Below are 25,135 nucleotides of genomic sequence, written 5' to 3' on the forward strand. Positions count from 1 at the left end.
CATAATGACATTTACATTTATTTCTTATGTGACGGTATCTTACAAACAAATATGAAAAGCAAAAATAAAGGCAGAGGATAAAGAAGGTAAAAAAGTGCAGAACACACTTCATCCTTATGGTTATAATTTTAGTGATGACAGCCTCATCCCCAAAATATTGGTTGCTGTTTTCTAACGATGTAAAAGAACTCAAGCCTCCTCTTTTTGTAAATGAAAAAACCTCTGTGGAAGGCAATTTTCATTTGAGGCCCAACCAAGAGACAACAGAACAGTTAGTATTGTGATGTGTTAGAAGTGTTATTTATGAAAAATTGAATGATTTTCCAATTTTTTTTCTTCTTACAGAATCATCTTAGAGAAGCAAGGAAACTTTGTGAGACAAGTACTTTGTGTACTTCTGCACGGGAGCAGGGGCTAACCATTTTGTTCTAGCAGACTTGAATGATTGTACCCTTATTTCATTTAGGGAAGTTTCTTGTCCTCATTGATTCACTACAGGTTTCTTTTGATTTTAGCAGGGAATTTTTCAGCTATGAAATTTCATAACACTAATAAAATAGCCAAAAATTGTTTAACCAGCATTTAAGTTAATGGAGTTTGGGATTCATGGAGTTTAAAAAACAAAAGTGGTTAAAGAAATTTGAATTATTTACCCTGGAGAAGAAAAATATGGAAATATTTCCTATAGATCTCAATTATATTGTTTTTTTTGTTTGTTTTGTTTTGTTTTGAGTGGTAAGGGGATCACAACCCTCGGCATAGTGTGGTCTGCACCACACTCAGCCAGTGAGCGCACGGGCCATCCCTATATAGGACCCGAACCCATGGCCTCAGCGCTACCAGTGCCACACTCTCCCGAGTGAGCCATGGGGCCGGCCCTATATTAAGTTTTAATATGGGATTATAAAGTAATTATGAAACTTTGCTCAGCTATGCTCTATCACATTTCCTTTGTCCAACACAGCATCTAGTATACTATAGACGTTTAATAAGCATGAATGTCAAAGGCATGTGAAATTTTACCAAAAAGTAAATGACATATATTCCTCTAAGACTGTAAGTTTTCAGAGGACAGACGCTATGCCACAATCTACCTGCACACAATGATTAGTAAGCCTGTAGCCTACAAGCAAAATTATCTGCTTCCTTAGGAACATGAGGACAGTTGTTAGTATTAAATAGTGGAAGTTCCTAAAGGAGACAAATTTTTAATAAGCAATAAGAATTATAGTGCATTACAATTAATGTGCAATTATGCTTAGTAATAATAATATTGAGTGAGAAGTACTAATTAGAGGTATACTTTATTATGTGGCAGATGGAAAATGCATCAAATTCAGCTCACAAGAAAAAAAGATAAGTTGGTAAATTCTGGAGAAACTGTATAGGTAAGTACTTAAGAAAAGGTCTGACATACTAGAAATGAAGGAAAAAACAGAAAAAATATAGTCAGAATTGGGAAATGAGTGTTTTCATTCTTAATATAAGAGAAAGGGTAGCAAGGTAAGATCGGGCAAAGATACACTGTGTATTCTGTGTATTCATTCTTGGTTGCCTTGGCAGAGCTCTCTAAGCCAGAATATTATGATGTGCCTTCTGGGAAAAGGTCTAGGTATAAAGTCTGGAAGAAGTTTGTGCCCAAAAGAATGACATCAGAAAGGACAGAAATGTGGCTCCTGTACAAAAAGGGTTAGTGAGACCCTGTGTGAGAAAGCTTCCAGGTAGTGCTAACTTTTGCTTGAATGAATCACGTAGTGGCATATCCACAGTGTATTGGCTGGCATTGCATTGGTACATGGAGGGAATCCCCAGAAATCAGAAATATTGGACTGAGAAAGGCTAGATGTTCATTCTCTTGATACCCTAAGGAAAACATCCTATCCCAACCATCACCTCAAAGGTTTTGTTCTTCTGAAGGAAGGAGGGAATTTAACAGGAAGTCAAGAATTAGATTAAAAATAGGCTAAACAAATACCTGTGGAAACTGATTCTTTGATATATTAGTGGTTTTAAAATGTAATTGCATATCAACATCTAGGTAGCTTTCCAAAAAATTCAAATACGTAGGCTTACCCTAGATCTACCCAACAAAATATTTTGAGAATGGAGCTTAGGAACTAATTATTTTAACAAGCTCTGTGATGTTTCCTAAGTAACCTGCACAGCCCTAGTTCACAGAAGCCTGTTGGCCCAATATAGCCCTTTCAGCTCAATATTGTTGAAATACATCCACTAACATTAGACAAACATCATTTTTTACAAAATAAGTAATCAATTTCCAATTTTTTCCAGTAAACTATATTTGGAATATACAATTAATATCTTTAAATGAATGGATAAATATATGAATGTTGAAGGTATGTTTCATTTTATCATACCATCAACTTATCTTAATATATATCAAATCAATTTAACAAATATCTATTGAGCATTTACTGTGGGTAAATGTAGTTGCATGGTTGTACTGTAGTTGCATGGTTTTTAAAAGGGTTGAGTATAAATATAATGTTTCCAAGATTCTTTAATATTCTATTCACTTACATGATAATTATACATTATCTTAATTCTTGTTGAATTTCACCTAACCCTTAGATTTGTTGCCTCTCTACACTCTTCACAAAACAATCCCTGTAAACATGAAATTGTAAAAAACCAGGGGGAACTATCTACTGAACAAAAACAAACAAACAAAAATCCTCGATGTTAAGTTCTTTTAAAAACTAAACTCTTTAGTATTTAAGGGTATTCCTTTTCCTCCCATTTATTTTACAAATTCATTATTTTTAGATTAGGTTTTCCCATACTAGATTGTCAAGTGTTGTTCCTGAGTTGTGTGTGCTCTGAGAAAGACCTGTGCTACATCAAATGAAGAAACAGCTCTTGGTTTCAAAATTAGTAGGAGGCAAATGATAATTTTAACAGCTTGCGACTCCATGGGCAATCAGAGCTAAAGTTGTTAATGATTAAGAAATGAAAGAAACTCTAATGCTTTAATAGCTGAGTGTATGCATGAAACCTGTCAGTAACACAGAAAACATGAAAAATTATTAGGAATCTTCCCCCATGGGGTTAGTTATAGCTGTTATTTAGGACTTGGAAAGTTGTAACTCTACAGAAAAAGTAATATTCTGTCAATAATCCAATATGCATGGATACATGCAGTTCAATAAAAGGCAAAGAATGATATATATTTATCATCACATTCAACTAACAGTAGCAGGTGAAAGGATATTCAACAGACTAAATAAAATATTTGGAAAAGTCCCTTCAAAACAGCTGAAAAGTGCATATGCAAAATGCAAAACATAAACTATATAAGAAAATAGAGTCATTATTATGTTTATAATTCAAGTATACAATCATTTGATTTGCATGAACAAATTAAAATGTTGAGCTCACAATAAGGGCAAAAGGCTAGAATTTTCTACTGGAATCTTGGGATCCTCTTTGGAAAAACTGTCCCAAAAGTCTTACATGACTTGATGTCTGAAATGAACCAAGTCATATGAACACAAATGGATCAAAAGATAATAGAGGATGTGAAGAGTTCCATTCTTTCAGAATAGTAACTGACTTTGCTGTCACGCTGAATATAACGATAATACATCTAAATGACTCTTAACATCAACACCGCTGGTCAGTGATAGGCATTCGATCTCTTTAATTCTTGATGGCTCTCTGACTATTTCTGTCTTTATTAGCTCTACCTCTAAAATTGGACAAGAAGAGGAAAAAATTAAATTCAAATAGGGTAGCTGTGTTAATTGCAGCAGGAAAAGGAGGAGGTTGACGTTGGCTAAAATAAGAGCTGTGGATCATTTACTCATTTAGCAAATATTTATAGAACACTGACAATGTGTTCAGTGCTCTCCTAGGTGCAGAGAATGTTGAAAGAGGCAGACATGATTCCCTGATCTCATAAATTTCCTCACTGAGTCCTCTTAGCATAAGTGATTTATGGTTAACTAAATAGAACTGATATATTCTTGCAACAAATATGCATGACATTTCTTTTATCTACAGCTAGAACTTTCTGTCAAACAGACTCTAGAGAGATACCCCTCATCACCTGTGCTTTATTTGGATAATGAAAATTTGGCTCCACATGATGCCAGAACAGCAACAGAAACAAAACAAAAGCATCTCAGGCTATATCTGAGAAAAAAAACAGTGACCTTCTTCCATACAGCAAAATTAAGTGGGCCTCGATTTCCTACAGTAATTGCCAAATGAGATCTTTTATACAAAGTACATACTGAAGAACACTTTAAATGTTCAATAAATAGTAATCAGGGGGATAAGTAAGTGGTGACTGTTACCACCACTTACTATTATCAAGCTTTACATGAATTGCTATAGTTTAACAATTACTGAGCGTTGTGATTATTTATGACTCTCCTGTCTTCAATGGGAAATATGATCATTACATCACAGACTAGGGCAATGGCATAGTGAACATTAAATACCTCATTGCCAAGATTCCTTATTTGTCTCCAAAAGCTAAATGCACAGACACCTGATCATCTTTGCAATAAAGACTCCTGCCACCCTCAGCTGTCTCAAGGTATGGAGAAACAGAAGCTTGCCTAATTGCCAGGCTCCATTCTCCTCTAAAACATCTGAGTATTCCTAAATAAAGATATTTTTCTAGTGCTCATAGTACAATAATAATAAAGATAATTACTATCTAACATTTCAATGTTTCTAGTTACAAAAACTTTTACATACACTTTTTTCCATTTGAACTTCTAAACAATTGGTGAGGTAGTGTATTATCATTAATTTCCATTTTGCAGATGAAGAAACTGAGGCTCAGTGAGCTTAAGTCATACACGGTATAAGTGCCAAAGCAGTTTGTACTCAGATCCCTATTTTCCAATTCTAAATATATGGTTTTTTTAACCTGCTTATGAACCATATATTTAGAAACATCTTCTAATGACAAAAGTACTTAGATTTCATCCTCATCCCTTAGGAACATGTATGCTCTCACATCAATCTGCAGCCAAAGCAAAAATAGACTTGCTATAACATCTTTCCAACTCACCTCCTTCCCTCCCCTCAGTGCCACAAAGGTTCGTTCTTCCACAGAATCCAATTCCTGTAAAGACCATGCAAAGAGGCAGGGAACAGCACATTTCCTCACTTAACTGAAACATAATCATTAAAATGTGATTTTTCCCTTTTATTTCACATGCAAAAATGTTATTACATGTGTAGGTTTCTGTTTGAATTATTTTACCTTTTTCAGGGTGGAATTCTTACCAAAAAAGGACAAGTGGTTTGGATTCTTGTCCTGCTTTCTATATGAATGTGGAGATATACACCCTTTATGAACTTCAGTTTTCTCATCAAAAGGATAGGATGGACTAGGTAATCTCTTCCTTCTGGCTCTAACACTCTCTGATCCTGTGATATCGCTTTTGGATGCAATGCACATACTCTGTATGCAACTGACAGTTGATATGTATTTGTTGAAGAAATTATAAATGCAGCTTAATATTTTGAGAACAACTACTGGGATCAAACACAGCCAAGCACATTGTCAGAAGTACTTGGCTCTATTCCACCACTTTTGCTACTAAGATTTGGAAGAACCACTAAAATATATGTGCCAACACTATGCGCTTCTTTTAAGTATTAAAAATAAACTGCAACAAACATTCTTCCTTAGTTTGTAGAGCTGAAAATTACTAATTCATTCTTGTTCTATAATGACCTAATTTATTTATTGTCTAAATTAGAGTAAACAAATTAGTCCATGAATAAATTTCTTTGAAAAATGAATATTACCTCATTTAAGTGCAAAAATTATTTTCATATGAAATATTCTCAACAGAAAATATTTTTTTAAAAAAACTATTACACATTCTCCTGCCTCCTTAACCACGGTATTTTATTTCTTCTTAATTACCCATAATGTCATCAATATGCAAAGCAGTTATTACATTATGGTAGACTAGATTTCAGTCACTAGAGTGATAGTCGGAGGGCCTACTAGAGTGCCTACGTCCATTTGTCCTTCCACAGACTGCTGTCTTGAATAACCCAAAAGTAAATAAAAGATCATGTCTACTTATATTTCCTCTTGCCAGCTGACACATCCCATGATTGCCTGTGAATCAAGTGGGCTCTAATCTGCTCCTTTATTTTAGGAAAATGGCTTGAGGATGGCTTCATCTTTTCAATTAAGTGAAACTACAGGCTTTATGACATCTGCTTTTCAATCAGAATCTGTTTCAATTTATTTCCAGATTCATGGTTACGATCCATATGGTGGTGGTGCTGGGAATCTGATTTGTAGATAAATGGAAATTTCCTCTACCACCCTATCAAATCTTCAAATGAGATACCTTATATAAAGGAGCTCAAGAAATTGTGAACCTAAATAAAACTACTATAATATATACAACTACTATAATTCCAAATTCATCAGAATAATTTACAAAGTGAGCACCATAACTTAAAAATACTTGACAAAATAATCACTGAATAGACCTGAATTTTTTCACTATAAGAACAAATGAAACATGTAAATTTACACTATAGAAGATGTGCACACATAGATGCATGTAATTTAAACAACTTAAATATTCTGAAATATTAAATACTAGTCCCTGCTATAAAATATTTTAAACCTTTCACATGTAACTTGTATTTTAACAAGAGAGTGACAGTCTTTTCTTACATACATTTTAATATATTCAGTAGAATCATGTAAGTTTTGAAATCATCATTTGTAATTTTTTAAACCATAAAACAAATGACACAATAAGCTCTTTTGACATCATTTTCAACAAATACTCATAACTGCTATATTCAGATTCATGGAGAGAAACTTTCTCTCCTGTCCAAGTATTTCCGCACAATGGGGCAACTGGCTTCAGTTAACACCTATCAGCGTTGTCAGTGGATATAGATTCCTTTGGAGAGACAAGAGAATCCTCCTGCTGCCCAGTTAATCCTAATGAGTCCCAAGCAGTTGGTAACACTAACACTGCAATCAACTAGCAAGACATCATTTCAATAACAACTGCCCATTATCCAAAACTTGTATCATTAAAAAAAACTAATGAATTAAAGGACGGTTCATTATTTTTTTGGTTCTCTAACATTCTTGTTTCATAAGAAAGAAAACTCTATAAGAATCTAGAGTTGGCAAAATTTATTAATATTACTGAGAATTTTATATCACTTCTTAAATACAACCATATTGTATATGTTTCTAAAAGCAATTACCACTATACTGAGATTGCAGGGGTTTTTATGTCTCAATAATCTTTACAGCTCTAGAATCTATTTCAAGAGGAGACCATAGAAAGTCCTAGGTCTTGCTTACCTAACTCAGACTTTTTATAAAGAATATCCCTTGGAGCCTTCCATTTTCCATGAAAGCTTTCTAGAATTCCTTGCAGTTAAATCACAGAAAGAAGTATGCTTTAGCTGTCTTAGGTACAATTTATCAAGTTTTTGTTCATAATGAAGTTTGAGTATATGTTATCTTTGAGGCAAACTTTTTCTTTTTCTTGATTTCACCATCATCTCCACTGTGTAGTGTTGCTATGTGTGAGTGCACAGATCACACCAGAAAGTAAAAGATGTATGTGTTGCCACTAACAGATGGAAAAAATAATCACGACCCCAGACAATTACAATATATGGTAACTCACACAAACTCTATCTCCAACTGTATAAAGTACTATTCTGTGATTTATTTTATTTTATTTTTTTTGGAGCCCTTATTAATATGTTTCATTGGCTATACATCAAAAAATAAGAATCAGAAATTAAAAACATAAGACTAAGAACCTGTGAAACAAAAATCTAAAATCCTTGAGATATCTTTAAATGAAAGCCAATCTTGGACTAAGTCTTCAGTCTGAACCACTTACACTGGAAATTAAGACTGTGTTGAAACCACTTAACAAATGTCTTAACCTCCAGTCTCTACCCATTAAATATGTCTTGCCCCAAATCAAAAAGTCATCTCTCTAGAAAAATCAAAATTTTATTGTTTTGCTCCAAAGCTATGTTCTGCACAAAGCACAAATTTATCAGCTTTATATACAACTAAATCCTTTAACATACAATCCAAACTACTTTTTAAATCTCATCTCCTCAATTCTCCTTCTGCAATACCAACCTCACCAAATCATGGCCAATTTACCAAAGACATCATGAACTTTCCCCTAGGTGCTTTTGTTTACATTATCCCTATGCCTGAATATTCTTCTCTTTTTATGACTCCTTTAAGTCCCTACTCAGACAGCACTTTCTTTATGGAGCTTCCCAATCCTCTCCCAGTTTGCTAAAAATTCCTCGTATTCCAGTAGTTCCCTGATCAAAGCTTTACTTTAGCCCTTCTCAGATTGCATTCCTTTTTTCTTTCAACTCCCTATGTGCTTCCCCTTCTAATTTCTTAACTCCTCAAAGACAGGAACAGTGTCTTATCTCTGCATACAGGGCCTAGCACATACATAATAAAGACTCAGTGTTTGCTGATTAAATAGATAAAAGACTTGATATACACTTTCTCCAACAGTGACTTAGAGCTTATGCTTCTGACTAAACTATTTTGGATGTGAAGATCGGACCAAGGCAACTAATCATTCTAGATCAATGGATTAGGACCTATGCAGAAGCCTCCTTTCTCCTACCTAATCCCACATGCTCAATTGAAAAGAAAAATCATAACTACTCTCATGGCTGAGCTATGCTGGCTAAGAGGGAGGAATTTTTCATTTTATTTACTCTAACTTGTGACAGAAATTACATGGACTAGAAGGCCCTTGGCTATGAAACAGTACTGTGTACTTGTGTAAATCACTCAACATCTCTGGGACTCATGTGAAAAACAGGGCTATTAATGCTTTGATTGCCATAGGTTGTAAGGCCAGACTAGGCTGAGGTATTTTTCAATTCTGAGATCTATGATTTGATTCATCCATACGTCCATTCATCCATCCATCCATCCAACCATCCATCTGTGAATGCTTGAGTTCTCTTACAGCTCTAATATCTGCAATTCTATGTCTATGAAAGTTGGATTCAAAGAAAATGTAAGAAGTCCCAAACATTCTGCAAGAATTCATACTGTGTCAAAAAGAATGACTTGAGGGATGTGCAGAATAGCAAGTCAGAAGCTCATGCATACTGAAGCAAGTTTCTCCAGCTGGTGTTTGCTTGGATATGCTCCTTATGTTTTGTGTTTCATTTTCCTATCTGAACGGTTTGGGATGTCACATTTAAAAGGGGCCAAACAGGCTGACTGATAAGTAATTTTTAAAAATTTGGAAAACAGATAGTATCATGGAAATTCTAAATCATATTTAGGAACTCCCCATCAGGAAAGCATGCCAACAGGTGCAACATTCTTGTACACTTAGGTATCTGTTCTATTTGTTCAGAAAAAAGGAGACCTGAACAACTAAGAAACACACAGCTTCGACACATCAATGATAACTCCAGAGACTACCTTTGTTTCTGTTGCATGGGTTGTTGTCTCATAGCCATATACTGCATGTCTTCTTGTAGACGATTAAGAGGAGAATCTGGCTTGACACGAATCCCATAGTAATGGTACTTGGAGTTTCCTCTTCATAAAAGAACAAACATTGGAAACACAAAAAGTCAGTCAAATCAATATTAATCACATGAGATGGCCACTGAATTTCACATTTGGAAAATTAGGTAAAAGCAGCATACTGTTATCTATTTATGGTTTACCTGTTCTGTAGAAGTGTGTTTTTATGGTGACAACATTTGAAGAATCAAAATAAGATTCTGAATCAATCAGCAAGGTCCTAAGAATAATATTTCCTTATAAACTTTCACATAAATTCTAGTAAAACAGTCCATTTGTTCCACTCAAGTTACATTTTAATTTTCAAACTTATATTTTAAATTTGATTTAAAAGGGTAATGGTGGGAACAAGTTTTTGGCCAATAAAAATTCGTTAACAGGATAAAGGGTTGCACACTAAATATAAATTATTGTAAAGTGGCTATACTAAACAAAGAAAAAAATCTTAATTCTACTGTTTTGGATAAGTTCTACGTTTTTCTCTTTACTTCAGGGATAATTTCATTGTTACAAGATGTGGTGGTGAAGTCTATTATTTAATATTTTGAAAACTAAAAAGGAAGTAGGCATTTATTGATTTTGAAAAACACTTTATTAGTCTCTGTTTTTATGAATTCACATCAATTTTTCAGGCTGAATAAGATATGTCATGACAGACATGGGGAAATTTCTCTGTGAAAATGGCAATTTCCACTTGAAATGAAAATGTCACAATTTCTCCATGTTCATGAGAAGGACCACATTTGCTATTAGAAACGACAAAGTTTTGCTGTGAACGGAATTTGCAAATTCTTGCAAAATAACATTTTAAATATGTAAATTCTTCCAAAGAGAAAATAGTAGTTTTTCACAAGTCTATATATAGCAAGACATCAGGGCTCTTTCCAATTTTTTTCTTTTATTTACAAAAAGAAATGCAAGAGAAGTGTAGATTAAATATTTTTTTTATAAAAATAGAGCAGAATTTTTCTTCTAAGATTAAAAAACATATTAGGTGAACTCTATACATTTGAAAAGACATTAAAATTACTATATAATATTGCTAATTTAAGAAAATATGGGGCATCTATATAACTATATCCTTTCAGCAAAGTAAAGTAGATATGAAAACTTAATGCTACAAATAAAGGCCTTCCACTTGCAGAGATTAGATTCTGTCTCCAAAATGTACTGCAGAATAGGGCGGGGAAAAAAAAACTAAACTAAAAAATATCACAAACCCAGTTTGTAGTGCTCCTTGTACAAATTGGAGGATGGTAGGGAGTAGAGGTATGGGTAGGAAGCAGGAGGCATTGATCAGGGGACAAAACTACAGAGTAAAATAATGTCTGTCTTGTGATACCCCAAATACATGGAGTGCCTAGTTTCTTTTCACTTTCCTACAAATTAGCATTTGGGTTGGGTTGGGAGTGATTCTTTTTATTACATTGGAAATGACTGGGCAGAGAAACATAGCCATGTTCTTCTTTGCTCAAATTTAATTTGGAGATGGGATCTAACAAAAGATACCTTTTGATTTGCCTTTGTTTAAAAACATAGTGATTTTATTTATTTTTTGTTTACTTAGGTCCAGAAACTTTAGAAAAAGGTCTGACTCTGCTTTGAATGTTTTCACCATACAATTTTATTGATGGATAATAATAGTTCTGCATACAGTTCACTTTAAAAAAAAAGCCTGTGATTGAGTTTGCCTCATGATTTATACTGATTTTCCTTTTGTTCCTTGGATTAAGAGTAGAAAGTAAATGATAAAACTGTTTCCACAACAGAAACAATTTCTTGGACCTCACTAAAGGAGGGAGAAAGTGAGGCCACAAAGGCCTGGCAAGGCAGTACGCAAGCCCTGAGGAGACCGATGAACAGCTCCAGGCTGTAAAGAAGGCCAGGGAAGAAGAGAAACAAGGAGAAGGAGGTGAAGATGAGGGTGCACGTGACCCCAAAAAGGAGAAGAAATCTCTAGACTCAGATGAGAGTGATGATGAAGATAATGACCACCAGCAAAAGTGCAAAAGCATGCAAGTGCTCATTGACATTGAGATCCCCAACAGGTGTCACAGACAACCAAAAAGCTCACAGGACTGGATCTGGATGGGCCAAAGGAGCTTTCAAGAACAGAACAAGGAGAAATCAAGAAGCAGAAAGCAAAAGAGAGTTACATGGAAATGCATTTATCTGGAAGCAAGCCAAAGCCAACCTTGCCCACCTGGGCTGGCGATCACTCGGGAGGAGGCAGCCCAGAAGAAGAGGAGAGGAAAGCAAAGGATGATGTGACTGTCAGGAAAACGAATATAGTCGCTGTCCTTAATAAGTAAGTGTGGCCTGTGGGAGGAGAGGCCAGGGAATAGGCCGCACTGGCACTGCCAGGACCTCTGCTGTGTCTCGCTCACCCTGGGCCCTGGCACTGCTGCAGCAGCCCCTCATGGCCAGGAGCCACCTGTGGTCTGGGGCCTCCTCTTCATCTTGGCACAGAAATTGCTTGGGGGGATAAGGAGGGACTGGGGAGGGGAAGCTGCAGCAGTACCAGGGTCCAGGGTGGGCGAGACACAGCAGAGGTCCTGGCGGTACCAGTGCGACCCAGTTCCCTGGCCTCTCCTCTCACAGGCCACATTTACTTATTCGGGTCAGCGACTGCATTTGTTTTCCTGACAGTCGCGTCATCTGTCACTTTCCTCTCCTCTTCTTTCTTTGTTTAAACTCCCACCATAGTATTTATTTTCTCCTTATTCTTGTAGGCTTTGCTTTTGAACCTTAATTGCAAACACTACATACAATTTTTAAAGGAGCAGGAGACATAATTGTCATATAGTAAGGGGTGGGGGGAAGGAACATCAGAAAGAAAAAGCTTCAATATTGCAGTATGTACTTGCAGAGTATGGATTCTACTCATTCACAAACCCAAACAACCCCAATTTTGTCCCTTTCTATTTTAAAGATGTGTTTCAAGGTTTAAATGGAGCCTCAAAATAGGACCCATTGAAATCCTTTCAGTAACAAAAGAAGCACAACAATACAGCTATTAGAATGTTGAATAAAGCCCAGGGTTTCAAAATATTGGCACGGGTATGCATAACTACTGAGCCATCAGCTAGGAGATAGTAGGTTAGGTTCCCAAATAATGATTTTTATGGTTTTGAAAAAAAAAAAAATGCAGGAGAAACAAAAAGCTTTTTTCAGGGAATGAAAGCTAATTCCTTTAGTCTGAATACACAATCATATTCTCTGGTTTAGAATATACTACCTTTTGAAAAATAGATAGAAGAAAATGGACTTATGAGAGAACTGAACCTCTAACAATCTGAAAGCTGCACAATCACTTACAATGCAACAGAAACGAATAATTCACACTCAGAATACATACAGACCTTGTAAATCTCACAAAACCGACACAGTGAAAGGGTTCAGGACATGTTATCCTGCAATATGGTATCTTGGCATTTGAGAAAACAGCAGAAGCAGGCCATAAAAACTAAAAAAAATTACCCTCACCCCTTCTCCCCTGAAGTGGGCCATAAAACCTAGCCGACCTTCCCCTGAAAATAGGTCATGAGACCCTCATGCCAGAGGGGTCCTCCCTCTACCTGGAGGAAAAGAATATCCTTATCTCTGAAGACACAGACACAAAGAAGAATCTGAAAGACAGGCCGTGGCTGAGTTTCCCCCAGTTATCACCATTAGATCACACCCGTTTTACCCAATCATGTTTCTCCAAACTATCCACTTCTTCATCAGACACAGTATGAAATATATACAATTTATCCTGTTTCGTTGGGTCTTCATTTCTGAAGGCTCTGTGTCATGTAAAACTTACATTAAATAAATCTGTATGCTTCTCTTGTTTATTTGTCTTTTGTTATTAAAAGTCTTAGCTATGAACCTTGAGGTAAGTGAGGAAAAGCTGAATCTTTTCTCTCCTACAACAGTCACTTCTCTCTTCAGTATAAATTTATAATGAAGTCAATTACTAAGGCTCTGTTTATTTTATTAAGATTAAAAACTCTTTATTAAAATACTGTTTTATTACTAATTAAAGGTATATCACGTAATGTTATACAGTGTAGCATCTTTATTTTAATGCTTTATATATGATTTCTGTAAGATTTAGGAAATCAAAAGCATCTATATCCTTCTGCCCAACTACTTAAAATGTGTTTAATAATTTGTAGAAACTATGGGAAGATGTTCAGTACTTTCAAAAAGAGAATACAGTGATATACATTAATTTTAAAGCATCATATGCAAATCTTGCATTAACAGATTGGTCTAATTCCTACGTAGTTTGAGAAATAGCTCTTCTCAAAGCTTTGCTCAGTTGATGTTTACAACACAACATTTTGGCTTGGTAGTAGTCACTGAATAATGACCTTTCCTTTTCCCAAGAATTTTATAAACTGAACTCTTTCCATATTTTTCCTCATATATTACCTGTCGTCGGGTACTTTTGTTCAAATAATACACTGAAGTGCTCTAGTTTGAAAAAGAGAGATTAGTTTATGATACTATTTTTCATTACTAACCTAGTGCCCAATCTCCTGGTTCGTAGCCCCATAAAAATTGACCTTATTAGTTTTCCAAAAGAGGCAGCATTGACTGGGTCCAGTTTGTGTTCCTGACAGTGTCGAAGATAGTGGTTGTACAGAGTGCTTCTGGGAAGGCTCACTCCTTCTGCTGTCTCGTAATTGTCCAACAGCCACTGGAGCTGGTAGAAATAAGAGTAAAGACAGAGAAATCATAAAATTGGCCAAAACTTCTATAAGACTGTGTAAATACAATGTACAGAAATACGTAGTTCTTCATCAAGTCTTATGTTAGAGTCAACTGCTGTAATTCAGAGGCCAGTGTGATCTGGCTTTGAACACTCTCGGAAAACACCGTGAATGGCTGAAAATCACTTATGACCTCAGACAATATCCATTTCTTCAAATATCCAAGTACGTGTAGAGACACTAACATTCCCTGTATCAATTGCTATTTTGGAGACAAACACCTCTTCAGAGGATTCAAATAATTCCATTAAATGGTCATAAATATCGTTTATAATTGGTACAGAACAAAGTGTGTTACCAAGCCTGGCAGCATAGCATATAATATGTCTTTAGCGTTGGTTTGTTACGATACATGAACAGCAAGCTACCTTGTATGACTGTTTATATTTAGGTTCTACTCATTTTTAAAGAATCCTAATTTACTTATCTCAAATTACCACCAGATGATACCATAACAATGTTGTCTACTGGGACAAATTCTGTAAGCAGAAAGGACAAAATTCAGTCATTTCTTCCCCAAAAGGAAGGAAATTCACTACACATCGGCAAAGAGTTTATATGTAATGAAAAGGAATCATTTTCTGTAACCATTTGAATATTTCTGCCTCAAAGCTGTTTTTTTCACAATTTTGGAAGGAATACTACAATAGTGGTTGGTAAAGCAATATTTTCTCAGTCTGTAGTTCACATTTAAAAATTTTATGTTATTCAGTGTGTATTTTTTTTTAAAAAATCTTCAAAGTACAGAATGTGCAAGAAATTTTTAGAAAATCTAATCTAGGCATATATTATTGAATTTCAACATTAGCAAGATTATTCATTTACTTATTTACAAAAGAACTGAAACAGACTTAAATGGCTTTCTTAAGATCACATACTGTCTCAATGCCAGAGTCTGGTTTCCAACTCACCTTTACTGATTATTCTAGACCAATTATTAGTTCCACAAAAGCAGCAAATATTTCATGTCTTGTCTCAACATTATTTTTTTTTTGCCATATATAAGAGGTGCAATAAGGAGCTGATATTTAAAACATGTAATTCAAGTTAAATATAAATTACGGAAGCCAAAAAATTTATTTATTGAGCACCAACTGTAAGCCAGGCAACCTGCTAGGCACCTAGTGATACAAAGATTAATGTAACCCCCATCTTCTAGGAATTTACAGTTAAATGCGAAAAATGATATGAACATTCATATAAATTAGCATTTTTCTATTTTGCTTACATATTTTAAATTTTGTGATCAAACTTAGAACGTGAACTTTCAGGCTTTTAATAAGAAAATACATTAAAAAATATTTTCAGAATTATTGCCTTTAAACATGACAACCATTTTTGAAAACCATTTTAATTTCAAATATTCTTACATGAGACTTATTTAATTAAGATTATGTCATTAAACCCATAGTGATTGTTGGTTTAGAAAATACAGCCACCAGGCGAATGAGACAGAACAGAGCTCTTTTAAAAATAAAATTAAAGGTCTGGCTGGTTAGCTCAGTTGATTAGAGCACAGCCTTATAACACCAAGGTCCCAGGTTCAGATCCCCATAACAGCCGGCTGCCCCCCAAAAAAAAGCACCATTAGGGCCAGCCCTGTGGCTCACTCAGGAGAGTGTGGCACTACCAGCGCCAAGGCCGCGGGTTTGGATCCCATATAGGGATGGCCGGTGTGCTCACTGGCTGAGCGTGGTGCAGACCACATCGTGCCGAGGGTTGCGATCCCCTTACCGGTCAGAAAAAAAAATAAAAAATTAAAGTTCTGATCATAAAGACTTGAAGTCTTCTATGTAACACATATGCATATGAATATGTACATTTAAACATACATATTTCTTCTGTAATATACACAATCCTCCACTATGAAACTTAAAAGATTACACAAAATAAACATTCACGTTTATGACAAAAAAATATAATAGGTCAAAAAGAATTCTTTTGATATGAATCATCTGTAACCTTATTATCATTAAACAAGTCTTCCAGAGATACCCAAACATGATTTGAGTATTCTAAATGGCACATAGAATAGGTTCACAACACATAATCATTTAGTACAAAAGTGAGGAGGTAAACTGATTGGGAAATAAAGTTATTGAGGCTCAAACTAGAATTCTGCCTACAACAATGGGTCAACATGTCTCTTTAGTGTTTTTCTTTTATTTAATTTTATTTTCAGACTTTGTTGATTATGAATGCAACTGAGGAAGACTATGCATAGAACACGGTGACACAAACCTGACATGTAATTCATCCACCTGCCTCAGTAAGATGGTTGAAAGCACTTGAGTGGTATTATGGCAGCCCTAGTGAATCATATTGCACAAAAGTGTTAGCTCTTGTTTTGCGTACATATACTAGACAGAGCAAGGGTTGACTGCCTTCTATTGGTACTCCTAATATATTAAAGAAAGGAATATAGGCCCTTGATATCAAGGACTAGAAAGAAAACACTAAGAAAAAAATTCCTGAGAAGGCAAACTTGTAAAAAATATTTTTTGAAAAACGGTAACATTTTGCAACTGAACTAACGAAATTCTCACATCCTTGAGCATGGAACATACAATACATGTAATTTTAAAGTGCCAGAAATACATTTATATTATATCTATGTATTCTCATAAAATAATGCATACTGTCAAAGGCATAATAGTATGATTTCTTAACAAAGATAAGTGAAAAAAATCAGTCTTCCTTCCTTTGCTACATGAACATAAGAAATGCTTTCATAGAAAATCTTAAGTTAAAAGGAAAATTTTCAGAAATAGAATATAGTTAATTTATAATGTAAGTTTTATAACCAAAAGTATACAAATAATAAAAATAAATCTAATGTAAAATACTTTCAATGATATAAAACAAATAAAAATAATTTAATTAACCAGAGATACAAATAAAAAATTTCTTTAAACTCCCTTAATTGTGTACGAGGTTTTTTTGCAACATTTAATTATACCTGAAAATAAGAACCTACTCATTTTTTATAATAATAAAAATTACCTTGTAGATAAAAAATTTTATTAGAGTTTGAATAAGCAAATCCAATAATAGAATATTTGAAGACTACAACAATAAATGGTCTTTTATAAAAGGAAAACTAGTACAAATATTAAAGTTCAATATAAAATATTTTGAGTCCAATGGCATAGTTACATATAAAATAAAAGTTAATCAGACCATTCTTAAAGAAAACTTTTTACAGAAATAGTGAGATAATTATAGCAAAAGTTGGCATAAACTACTTTGAAGCCTACATGACAATACTCATATCCAAATTGAATGATTTAGAGAAAATGAAACTTGTATTGAATTGGCTATGCAGTCCTCTGAAATGGCTAAGGAAGTCAAAACACCTGAACTGTTTTGTAAACTAATTGTTCTTCTTATACAGTTTATATTCTTAAACATTCTTCTTCATTTCTAAACCAGTTTAAAAAAATCTGAGTTTGCTTATAATATATATATTTATATAAATAATCACTAGTTGGTTTGAAAAACTCCACAAGAATGGGTATTTTAGTGACTATTACTTTGACAGCAGCAAAGCTGCATTTGGTTCCCTACACCTTGTCTGCAGGAGGAAGAACTTCAGTCGTTGCCAGAAGCTTGGAGAACATCTTGAAGAAGCAGAAGTAGGTCAAGTGGCGGTAAAAGCCCTCAATGGATGGAGGTGGCTCTGCTGTAGCTATGTGGGTCCCGAATAGGAAGACTGCCAACCACTGCACCCACACTTGATGTATATCTCCTAGAAACTTGCTGTGTAAGTAGAAATTGATTTAGGGATCTACCAGATAAGACTTTGAAATTTAGCTGAAGATTATAACCTGCATTCTACATGACAGTATTTAACTTTTAGATTTTGACACAGTGATGAAATTATAAATCAGACGTTTGAGTCTAAAACATAGTACTAGAAAGCATTACTTTTACTGTAAGAGAAACTTGGCAGTTAAGTATCTCTGTGACTTAAGCATACCCTAAAGGCATACGTTCCACATGCTGCCCAAGGGAAATTAATGCCTGTTGTAAGATACATTGTTTCCTTGGGTTTTGTCTTCAGTAAAATGTATTTGGACATTCGAATTCAATATCCGTAACATTCATTAATTTAGAACTAAACTATTAGTATTTCTTTTACTCTTAAATGTCTTGTAAAATGTTTGCTTACATTTATGACTTGAAAAGTCCATGAAATACCATAGGAACTTTTAACCTTTATCTTAGAAACCTGATTATTCTACTAATGAACTAACTTAAACTCATCTAAGAGCGAAAAATGAAGATAATTGCATCTTTCAGCTTTGGCATTTAATCTATATTAATCAGCTTAGATTAAAGAAGATGAATAGTATCCTATTTTTCCCAAAGGGAAATACTGACTGACAAATAAAAATAAATATTGCATTGCCCAATTAATATCTAAATGTAACATTTGGTATTTTTTCCCAGATGGACTATTATCCATTAGGATTCACTTTAAGTTCAGTTCACTGATGATATGTATTTTGACAGGCCTTATTTCTGTTATAACTTATATTTACAATACAGCAAATTCAAAGGAGAATGAGTAAAAAACAAGGTTTTAATTTCAGCTGAATATATTTCAGTAGCTAAAACCGGCAAAACTCATGAAAAAATTATTTGCTAGATTGAGAAAAGCATGGAAAATACATGCCTAAAGCTTTTTAAATACTTTAAATAGAACTTTTAAAAGATGTGCAACCTTAAGAACCTTATGTAAAAATTGGGAACAATTAATTTAACAACATGTCTAAATTCAAATTCACAATCTAAAATATCCCAAATTGGATATAATATAACCATTAAACACCAATTTTTATTAATTATAACTGAGAAAGAATATGAAAGAAACTTGTCTGCAATGAGGAAAAATATATATTCTAATTTGATTTAGGCAGATTATACATCATTTACTAACAGCATCTTCACATACAAAAAAATTAGAAAAATATTCAAATAAAAAATTATTACACTAACAGACAGAATTCTGTAAAGCCAAATCAAAAGTACCATTCTAAAATAAAGAAAATGTATGATGTCACTCTTGGCTAAGACTGCTTAAAGAATTAGATTATTTGGAGAAAAAAAGATTGTCTACATTTAAACTGAAGGCTGAACATGGGGAAATGATAGAGTGATTCAAGTGGTATGCCAGGAGGACACCACACTCTACCAACAATGTTCACATATACACCTGTTGAAGCATACCTGAAAACAAAGGAAACAATACAGTGACACTTGACCGGCAAAGGCATCCTACAATACTGAAGGTGAAGATAAGTTCTGTTCCTATTGTTTCTTACGTTCACTGAGCTAGCAAATATTTACTGAGCATCTACTATGTACCAGGCACTGTTCTAGGCAGCAGGGATTCATATGGGAACTCTCAGTTGTCAGTAAATATTTACTGACTGCCTATGAAACACTAGCACTGAAATAATTACCATCATGTTAATACTTTTAATAAAATAAAACATTTCATTCAGTGTAACTTTACTCAGTCATAGGTGGGACACTGTATAGTGTATGAAATAGATAAGTAATAAACACATTTTAATCTGAATGATAATAGCATGATAATGATAAAACATAGATCAGCAGTAGAAAACACTCTTAAGAATATGCTGAGGGCTGGCCCGGTGGCACACTGGAGAGTGCGCCGCTTGGGAGCGCAGCAGCACTCCCACCGAGGGTTTGGATCCCATGTGGAGACCGGTTCCCGCTCACTGGCTGAGCGCAACAGGTTGCGATCCCGTTGCTGGTCCCCGGTACGGGCGCGACACCGAGGGTTGCGATCCCGTTACCAGTCAGTAAAAAAGACAAAAAGGGAAAAAAAAAAAAAAAAGAATATGCTGAAAATGGGATACAATATTACGCACTCCACCCCATCTTCTAATGTGTGAAAAGAAAGGTGAAAAGCAAAGCAATCAAGTTGGATTCTACTGAGAGGGGGTTGTTTGATTTCATCCTAATAAATTTTCTGAATTACTGTGAATAATCAAACATATAGAGAGAAAATAGGAAATCCTTTCTATTTCACATTCTAAAATAAAATAAGCATACACTTTAAAATAGAATGAGCTCAAAAGTCATAATTAATATCCCTTTTTAGAAACTAGCAAACATGGGATGCAAATTATTGATAATTTTTCTTAATTTTTTGCCAAATGAAATTGATCCTTTGTAGAAACTGATAAATTTCAGGAACTAATTGTCATAAAGTTGAATGCATGTCCACCTCAAAGAATCCCATAAACCTCAAATAATTCTATATTATGCCCCATATAGTGAGAGATAAATGTAACTTACAGTTTATTGACATTTAAAATATTAACAAATTTTTTTAAACTTCTCCACTAAAAAAATTCTATACAATGGAAAATCACTAACTAGGTTCACAGAATTTTAAATACTTTTGGAAGGTAGTTATTAACTATAATGCATGCAATAATATATTCCAGTTCAGATAAATCTAATAAAAATTAAGAGCATTGGTAACTTTCCAAACTTTCCAAGCATTGGAAAAAAAGACAACAGGATCTTTTTCTGCATTAAGGGAGAAACTAACCTCCCTGACTAGTCAGCAGAAGCACTGATCCTTTTTCCACTGTTTACAAACCATCTGTAGAATCATTTGTATTTCTAAAGATCTGACTATAACTGTGTTTTTGAATGAACTTCATTATACATCAGACGTTTAATAAAAATGAAGCAGTATAGCCAGAGAGAGATTATCACTGCATTAGCAACATTTGCACCCATTCTTTCTACACATTGAAATGCCTCTGGCTATTGTTAACAGTATGGAAGATTTGCTGTACTATGTAAGAAAAAATATGAAGCCATACAGTAATAAACATTTGTCTGTTGTTTATGCAGCTTAATTCACAAGTTTATGAACATTAAATATTACTTCATGAATTTTACAAGAGAAAAATAATTTTTAAAAAACCCAAGCATATTTTAAAAGTTTCAAACAAATAAATAAAAAGTATACACAAAACATGTTCTAATACCTACATCATTGTTCATGAAATATGAATGGGTAATAAAAGTCAAAGTTAAAATTAAACATATCACATATTCTACTAAATTATATATCTCAAATAACATGAACTGTTAACTGAATACCTGCGCACAACTCAGAAATCAGAAAGTTGAAAAAGGGTAACTTCAGGCTTTTTTTTTCCCTCCTCTTCTTATGTCCCTGATTATTTCTTACTGAATGTGAAGAACATTTTCACTTGCCATTTGCAAAACACAAACACCAGTTGGTCATTACCCCCAACACACACACACACACACACACACAGCCTACCAGTACACAGTAAATCAGCCTTTAACACAAGCACTGACTCATGCCAACAGAGCAGTGATATATTTATGAAACATAAAAGAGCGACATACTTAACACAAATTTTCAGAATGGGAAAAAAACATATTTCTTAAACTGTTTCAAAAAGAAGAGCCAAAATATTTACTATTATTTTAATATCTATAATTTCCATCAGAATTACAGGCATTCTCCAAGTTGAGTAACCCATTTTTGTTCGCCATGATACTCTCCCTTGAAAAGGAAACAAGACAAAAATCCTATCTAGAAACAAATGTGTAAGAACATAAGGAGGTATTTAGTGTTATTTTGGAAATTTAAATGCTTCAAAATTCAAATATTTAAAAAGCATAGTAAAAACATTTTCTATGAGCTAAAGGTTTTCAGTTTATTCAATAAATATTTCATTTGGGTGATATGATTTTGGATTTTCAGTTACAAAATATTGTGAAGAATTAAGAAATCAGAATAATTTTATCCCTAATTTAAGAATGCACTGTCAGTTGGGAGGGGAAACTAATTCCTACTAAAATGTCACTGATATTAGTTTAGCAGACCTAAAATAGATTCATTTCGCAGGTCTATTTATCTTTTTCCATATATTCAAAAATCATCTTAACAGAGAAGTTTTTAATCAGTATTTTCATTAGTTCCCCAAACTTGAACGGTTAATGAAAATGTTTATAATTTCACAAGACTGTCATCACCTTTCTTACACTTACCAGTATCATAGTGAGGCCGCATCTGAAAATAGTGAAAAGCTTCAAGAAATGGTAATGGTAATCCTGTCTGATTTCAGTTATTAGCAATTTATGGCTAATCTACAGCCTCACTTTTTCTTTTGGCCCACTGTCATTTCTCTTTAGATCTTAGAACCTGAGTTTATTTGTGTGGCTGTTTCCTACCCACTTTACATAATCTTACTGGTAAATAAATCATTTCCAATTGGGTTTGGTATTAATAATCTTTTTTTTCCACTTAAAGAATATTACTGGTCACACACATAGAAAAGACAGTTTCTCTGTCTCAGACATAGAGACGCAGATTACAAGTATTTGCTTCATAGTAAATAAATATCAAACTAGAAATTTTTAAGTACTTAAAATCCTCATTAATGGCTTTTTGCAAATAAATGGCAGCTTGTTATTAACTTGAAAATGTTTTATCTGTACCAAAACAGGACAAAAACCTAATAAAGCAGTACAATGGGGGCTCTATTTTTTAGATATTTTACTTTACAAAATAGCCATTAAATAATAGAGATCATAAAGGGCTGAGAAAGAAAGGTTAAGAAGCAAAATAAATAAGTAAATAAATAAAACAAGCATTTAGAGGCAAGCAACACATGCAGAACAAGCAAGAGATTAGTTTACATGAAGAAGAGGCAACTTACATGGCTGTTGAGAAGAGAGCTTCTGTGAGTGGACAGACCGTCAGACTTTTGCAGCGTCTCAATCGCCATTTCAATCTGATAATAGATGTCATTAAAAAAAGGGCTCAAGACAAGATAGTAATAAAAGGCTGACCAGAGAATTTTGATAGATTCTTTAAAGTTCAATTTCTTCTTCCACGGTGGCTAATGAATAGCTATCACTAAATGTGTTTTTCCCCCCTCACCCCCCACCCCCAGAGAATAAAATAAAAATATGCATACTAATAATAAGCCCAATCGCAAAAGCAAACCTTTTTGAACATACTGTAATTATAATCAGAATAGAGACCTGTGGAGCAGGAACCCTGGTGGATTTTTCTAGTTATGAGAAAACATTCTTGACTTTCTAGTTTAAGAAGTGGGATAGTAAACACTCTTTCTAAATAATCTCCCACCTAAAGAGTATTTAATATTTGTTTTACCCTGTCATAAAAAAAAAACCATACTGCAGATTCTGAGTTTAATATGTATAAGTATTTTAATGCAAATATAGAAAGATTCCTTTGTTACTGTTCAAAAGCTACTGAATCTATACATCCCTCTCTTAATGCTGTATAAAAATCTGGAAGTGGGGTGGCCATTAGTACAAACATTAAGATGTAACCACGGTCCCTATGTTATATTTTAGGATGTGGTGGCAAGGCAGCGACATTAGAAATAACAGCAGAAATGGAATGAAGAAAAGAAAATAATTCAGAGCCGACAAAGAAAAGGGACAACCACAGAAACGGTTTTATTCAGTGTAATCTTACCATGCCATGAGCAATCATAAAACCTTAACTGAGTAGCAAGTGCCAATGATAAATGTGATGCGCTCTTTATATCTTCATATTTGAAGATATCTATTTTTCAGCTGCTGGTACTACTGTTTTTTAAAACTGCTACTAAACACCTTCTATTTGGGTACTGGGTTATATTTACAATATTATCTAAAGTTTCTTTTAAAAACATTACATATGCAATTTGAGAAAATAGATTTCATTATTCTAATTTTAACAATCCTGTCACATCGATAATCAGTACAGCAGTTATAAAAATATTTAATGCTTTAAAACGTTAATTTTCTCATACTTTACTTTGGCTATGGAAATTGATGTTGCCTTGAAATTTTAACATACCAAACCTCCCAAAGAAAAATGATAGATGGTAATATCCATAGCAAAGTCCTTTTATTTTCTATCAAGTTTTCTCTTTATAGTAGAACACTTCATAGACAGAATGTTCAGTAACAATTATATCTACATTAAATCTAATTTTCTTCTAAACAACTTGGGAATTAACAGCTTTAATTTTATGTTATATTATTTTCCCAAGTTGCTGGTTCTTCCCTAGAGTTAATCAAATATAATACTGAGAAGAAAATGTTAGGTTAAGAAATTATAGAAAGAACTCTTAAAATAGATGTTGAATTAATTCATAAGAAAATGTCATACAATTTATTCTATTGTTAACTTTTTTTTAGATCATAAAATTAAGTAAAAGCTTCTAAAACTCTTTCCGCCAGATGGGATATTAATGCAGTTTATCATTATATATTTGAAAATAAACTGAAGAAAGTGATATTGCACAAGTGAAAAGAGATACATTATAGAAAGAGTAATGTAAGTGTAATGAATAGACAAACATTTTACCAAAACGTTAAGCTGTAAAATTATAAAGGATCCCTGTTAAAAATCTCTTAAAAATGGATCAATAAGTGCTCTCGTTTTCAAAGAGAAAACAAAGATCAGGAAACAGCTGAAAAAATTCATGTGACTATTACTGAAGTTGCTACTCTATGGTGGTTCCAGATTTCCAGATGATTCTCTAGAAGGGCAGGTTGCAGGAGATGGCCCTCTCATTTCCGGACAGTTTTTACAGAGCTTTGGGGTAGGCAGGAAAAGGAACAAGGAGATACATAAGTCATACTGTATTCCCCACTGATAGACACACTGACTTTCTAGTATGCTTCTGACCTTCAGAATTTTTATTCTTTTCTACGTCACTTCATAATATAGATA

At 33.9% G+C, this 25,135-nt stretch overlaps 1 protein-coding gene and 1 pseudogene across 1 annotated transcript in view; one reads left to right on the forward strand and one right to left on the reverse strand.

Moving 5' to 3' along the window:
• RFX3 (regulatory factor X, 3 (influences HLA class II expression)) overlaps positions 1 to 25,135 on the reverse strand; it is a 173,226-nt gene that overhangs the window by 60,466 nt on the left and 87,625 nt on the right. Inside the window, exons 5-7 of the mRNA XM_008580050.1 lie at positions 23,097 to 23,171; positions 14,098 to 14,279; positions 9,476 to 9,595 (exon numbers count right to left, since the gene is read on the reverse strand). Of these exons, the coding sequence (XP_008578272.1) occupies positions 9,476 to 9,595; positions 14,098 to 14,279; positions 23,097 to 23,171 (377 nt within the window). The remainder of the gene's footprint in view (positions 1 to 9,475; positions 9,596 to 14,097; positions 14,280 to 23,096; positions 23,172 to 25,135) is intronic.
• Positions 9,659 to 11,895, forward strand: LOC103596422 (annotated as a pseudogene).

This window comes from Galeopterus variegatus, unplaced genomic scaffold, assembly GCF_000696425.1.
Source record: "Galeopterus variegatus unplaced genomic scaffold, G_variegatus-3.0.2 Scaffold2008, whole genome shotgun sequence".
In the NCBI taxonomy this organism is placed as follows: domain Eukaryota; kingdom Metazoa; phylum Chordata; class Mammalia; order Dermoptera; family Cynocephalidae; genus Galeopterus; species Galeopterus variegatus.